Source organism: Triticum urartu, chromosome 5 (genome assembly GCF_003073215.2).
Source record: "Triticum urartu cultivar G1812 chromosome 5, Tu2.1, whole genome shotgun sequence".
Classification (NCBI taxonomy): domain Eukaryota; kingdom Viridiplantae; phylum Streptophyta; class Magnoliopsida; order Poales; family Poaceae; genus Triticum; species Triticum urartu.
In genome coordinates this window covers 566,703,679-566,708,612 of record NC_053026.1, presented here as the reverse complement: position 1 = coordinate 566,708,612, position 4,934 = coordinate 566,703,679, and the positions used below count along the sequence as shown (strand labels likewise).

At 44.5% G+C, this 4,934-nt stretch overlaps 1 protein-coding gene across 1 annotated transcript in view; it reads left to right on the top strand.

Annotated features, from left to right (window-relative positions):
- Positions 1-310: 310 nt before the first annotated feature.
- Positions 311-4,934, top strand: part of LOC125507395 (polyadenylate-binding protein 8-like) — an 8,069-nt gene continuing 3,445 nt past the window's right edge. The window contains exons 1-9 of the mRNA XM_048671976.1: positions 311-837; positions 1,707-1,825; positions 1,920-2,576; positions 2,655-2,732; positions 2,811-2,900; positions 3,348-3,482; positions 4,074-4,253; positions 4,536-4,745; positions 4,902-4,928. Coding sequence (XP_048527933.1) covers positions 555-837; positions 1,707-1,825; positions 1,920-2,576; positions 2,655-2,732; positions 2,811-2,900; positions 3,348-3,482; positions 4,074-4,253; positions 4,536-4,745; positions 4,902-4,928 — 1,779 coding nt within the window. The 5' untranslated portion in view covers positions 311-554. The remainder of the gene's footprint in view (positions 838-1,706; positions 1,826-1,919; positions 2,577-2,654; positions 2,733-2,810; positions 2,901-3,347; positions 3,483-4,073; positions 4,254-4,535; positions 4,746-4,901; positions 4,929-4,934) is intronic.

Genomic DNA, 4,934 nt, shown 5'->3' with positions numbered 1-4,934 from the left:
CCAAGTCGAGCGGTGAAGGCCGGTCGAGACCCCATCAAACGCGGCGCACCGGGCGGGCTCCACCCAAGGCCCGCGAGCCAGCCCCCTCAGTCCCATCCAGCCCACCCCAGCACAACAACCCAGACGGCTGGCGAATCCGTCCGTACGCGGACAACTGTCCAGAGCCCCCCCACGTCGACCCGCGCAGTAGACCCAGTCCAGGAGCACCCCGCCCCCGCTGGCGCACCAACGCCGCGCCCACGCCAGCCCGCCCCGAACAAACCCTAAGAAGGAGCACGCGCCGCAGCGCCCATATAACCACCTTCCCCCGCGTCGGCGTCGCCCCCCCGGTTGAGAGAGTCGTGCGTGCCCCCGCGTGTTCTCCGCCTACGGCCCCTCCTCTCTCTTTGTATCCCGCAACCAAAAACTACCCCAAAAAAATTCGCAAAACCAAAAAAATCCCCCGAGGCCCGGCGGGATCTGCTCCTCCTCCCCGCTATATACCGATCGAGGAGATAGGGTTTAGCGCCGATTCGCCGGGGGGGAAAATCGAAAAAAAAGGAGGAGGAATCGCGATGGCAGCGCAGGTGGCGGTGGCGAACGGCGGCGGCGCGGCTCCGGCGGTGCCGGCGGCGGCCGTGGTCCCCGCGCCCGTGGCCGCGGCGGCCGGAGGGGTCACGCAGCCGCTCCCGACCACGTCGCTCTACGTCGGCGACCTCGAGGCCAACGTCACCGACTCGCAGCTCTACGAGCTCTTCAGCCAGGCCGGCCAGGTCCTCTCCGTCCGCGTCTGCAGGGACGTCACCTCGCGCCGCTCCCTCGGCTACGCCTACGTCAACTACAGCAGCCCCATGGATGGTACGGCGATCCCCTCCCCCCCTCTCGTATCCATCTCTGCGCGATTTGTTTCGATGTTGTTGAATTGCGGTGTGGTCGGACGGCCGGAGGTTTTTGGGGTCAAATAGATAGATCCAATCTCGTCTATCAAACATCTGTGGTTGAATTGGTCGGATATGGATTGGTTTTGTCCGCAATTGAGTAGGTAATTGAAGCGATTATGCCAGGGAAAATTATTTCTTTACAATTGATTGATGCAAATCTGTTTCTTGCAATGTAACTTGGATTTGTTGTGTTCTTGGTGATGGGAGGGATGTCAGCGCCCCTTGAATGTATCGTGTTACAGGACGAATGCAAGAGAATGATGCAAAGCCATTACTTTTGTTGATAATTGGGTCTCATTTATAATTTAATTGCCAGGTTGTTCCTTTGCTGTATTTTAGGTATGTAGGTTTTGGGGTCATCTCTGTGCTGCCTATATGGCAAGGATTGATGCGTCTCCCTAATTGATTAGGAGTTGTGGTATTAGCTGGCCTTTAGCTGCTACTAAATTATTATTTGGACTAGCTGTTACATAGATAGAGTAGAGACACTGAGCGGCATTCATTCACTAGCACGGTAAATTCTGTGTGCACATTTTTCTGTATCCACGATGATGTTATGGGGTGTAACAATATGTTAGGTACTGCATATGGTGCATGCTGTAGATAACTGGCAATTAAATATGGAAATACATGTTTTTGATAAAAAACAATGCTTTAAGCCTCATCAAACTACATCATCTGTCAGCATTGTTGTTATTCAATTGCTGCTTTGTTACTGTGCTAGTATTATTGTAGTTAACATCTGGAGTATATCATGCTGCTTGACTAATTAGTTCCATTCGACAGCTGCAAGAGCAATGGAAGCGCTGAACTTTGCTCCACTGAACAACAAGCCCATTCGAGTTATGTACTCGAACCGTGACCCAAGCAGCCGCAGAAGCGGATCTGCAAATATCTTTATCAAGGTGCTGTCTCATCTTTTAATTTGCATAGCCACTCTAACATAATCAGTTTTTCTCTGGACTTATCTCTGATGTGAGCATTTTGAACTTTTTCCAGAACCTTGACAAGACAATTGACAACAAAACTCTTCATGACACCTTCTCTGCATTTGGTGCAATTCTATCATGTAAGGTTGCCATGGATGATATTGGCCAATCCAAAGGCTTTGGATTTGTTCAGTATGAGAAAGAAGAGTCTGCACAGTCTGCAATGAAAAGCCTAAATGGCATGCTTATCAACGATAAGCCTGTCTATGTTGGACCTTTTCTCCGCAAGCAAGAGAGAGATAATTCTTTTGACAAGGCAAAATTTAACAATGTCTTTGTGAAGAATTTATCTGAGTCTACTACAAAAGATGATCTAGTCAAAGTATTCAGTGAGTATGGAACTATTACAAGTGCTGTTGTAATGATTGGCATGGATGGTAAATCAAGGTGCTTCGGCTTTGTCAATTTTGAGAGCCCAGATGCTGCTGCTCGTGCTGTTGAGGAACTTAATGGAAAGAAAATCAATGACAAAGAGTGGTATGTTGGTAGAGCTCAGAAGAAGTCTGAAAGGGAGATGGACTTGAAGAGAAGGTTTGAGCAAAGCATGAAAGATGCAGCTGATAAATATCAAGGACAGAACTTGTACTTGAAGAATTTGGATGATGGCATTACAGATGATCAGCTACGTGAGCTGTTCTCTAACTTTGGCAAAATTACCTCTTGCAAGGTAATTTCATGTTTTGCGATCATACTTCTTCTCGTTGTCTAAATGATGTATGATCATTGCTGACCAATTTTTTAATAGATAATGCGTGATCAAAATGGTGTTAGCAAGGGCTCTGGCTTTGTTTCATTTTCTACCCGCGAGGAAGCATCTCAGGCTGTAAGTTTGTTTCCCAAATATTGCTGTATCAGTTGTTCTGATTCACAAAATGGCTTGACTTGTTCTTTGTTTACGCAGCTCACTGAAATGAATGGCAAAATGATATCTGGAAAGCCATTATATGTTGCATTTGCACAGCGTAAAGAAGATAGAAAAGCAATGTTACAGGTACAGTTCTCGAATAACCTAGAGTTTCTTTCATAGTAATGTCAAAATAGTACTTATTGATAGTGACCACTGTATATAGACAAATAACAGTACACTGATGCCATGGTTATTGCTGCTTTTTATCACATGGAATAAATTGGATTTTGGATGCTATGATAGAGAAGACAGGTCATCTGTATATCTAGATAAGATGTTCAACTTGAACCACCTTCATTCACTTTTTAAGTTTCATGTTATTTTCACATTTGAGGCTCAATACTTGAGGATGTGCATGAAAAATGGGACTTTCATAGTCTGCACCGTAAATTTAAATTATGCTCTTGACATTTTTTCTTATTTAACTTGATTGAACACTGCTTCTGTATTTTCTTGAAAGAGCAAGTTATTACTGTTGATTTATTTCTCGATTGTAAATATGCTGATGGTAACAAATTCCATATTATTCAGGCTCAATTCTCTCAGATGCGCCCTGTACCAATGACCCCTTCTATGACTCCTCGACTCCCAATGTACCCTCCTATGCCTACTCTTGGGCAGCAACTCTTCTATGGGCAAGCTCCACCTGCTATGATACCCCCTCAGGTACTTGTTGTAAGCTGTGTTAGTTTCATTTCAAACTTTGTGTTACATTCAGGTTTTCCTGATGTAAAACTGGAGAAGCAACATTTTCCCATTTTTTTCAAGTTAAGGTACAAGTAGCTTGTGCTGTCTTAAGTTTTAGTTTGCACCCTATTTCATAGGGGGCATTGCAAGGGGTCAGTGGAAATGTTCTTCTAGCGTAATGGTCTACCAAATTTATAGGGGTGAATCAACATCAGTGTTCAATATCCAATTTGTTTTTGATGTTTGTGTGTTTGGTTGGGAACATACTCTTGAGTTAAAGTAAATGTAGCTATGCGGTGTGTAAGTAAATATGGGTTGTTCACTTGTCAACACCATTGGATTATTTATTCCGTAGTTACGGCATGCTCACAGTGAACACTTTTGTTGTCATGCCTCGTTCGTTTTGGCATTTTGCTTGAAATTGTAGTCATTTTTGTGAATTATGTTAATATATACTGCATGCTTCCTGCTGGCATTTTAATTTTTATTATTTGCCTAGGTGAACTTAAATGGAAATTGGAAATGTAACAGCTTTATACTTACAATATTCCTACCTTTACTTTTTTGTAGCCTGGGTACGGTTTCCAGCAACAGCTTGTTCCAGGAATGAGGCCTGGGGGTGGTGCCCATATGCCAAATTACTTTGTGCCAGTTGTCCAACCAGGTCAGCAGGGTCTGCGCCCAGGTATCAGGCGCAATGGTCCTGGGTCTGCTCAGGGACAGCAAACTCCTCAGCCATTTCAGCAACAGGTTTGCTACAATGCATTCTCGTGTCTTTACATTTCTTGCTATCAATTATTGGAGGCTGTTGTTAGGGTGATATTTTTGATGGCAAAAGTAAATCGGCCTTTTCCTCTTTGCTAAGAAGTATAATGTGCCAGTGTTTCACTTCTTTGCTAATAAGTATAATGTGCCACTGTTCTTATTGTTGAATTCCTTGTTGTGCTGGCATTGTGTGGCTAAGTGATTTTTGCCATAGAGTAGTGAAATTACAGTGGCTTATCGCATATCTTATCACTGTTGTTTTAACAGATGGTTCCAAGGGGACGTGTCTACCGGTACCCACCTGGACCTCGTCACATGCCTGAGGTTCAACAGATGCCTGGGGTTGGTGTTGGAGGTATGGTTCAGCCATATGATATGGGAAGCTTCCCTGTGCGAGATGCTGGCGTGTCACCTGCTCCTCCAATTGGAACACTCACATCTGCCCTTGCAAATGCTACTCCAGAGCAACAAAGAACGGTATGTCTGAATGAATCATCTTCTAACTGTATCTGTTGTTTAAATCTATCCGTTACTCCATGCTAGTATGATTGTTTGGATATAATATGCCCATGCTGTTCTGTGTCCATTTGTACTGTCAGTTTTTTGATATTGTAAATAATCTCTTCCATCCAGATACTTGGTGAAAGCCTCTATCCACTTGTTGAG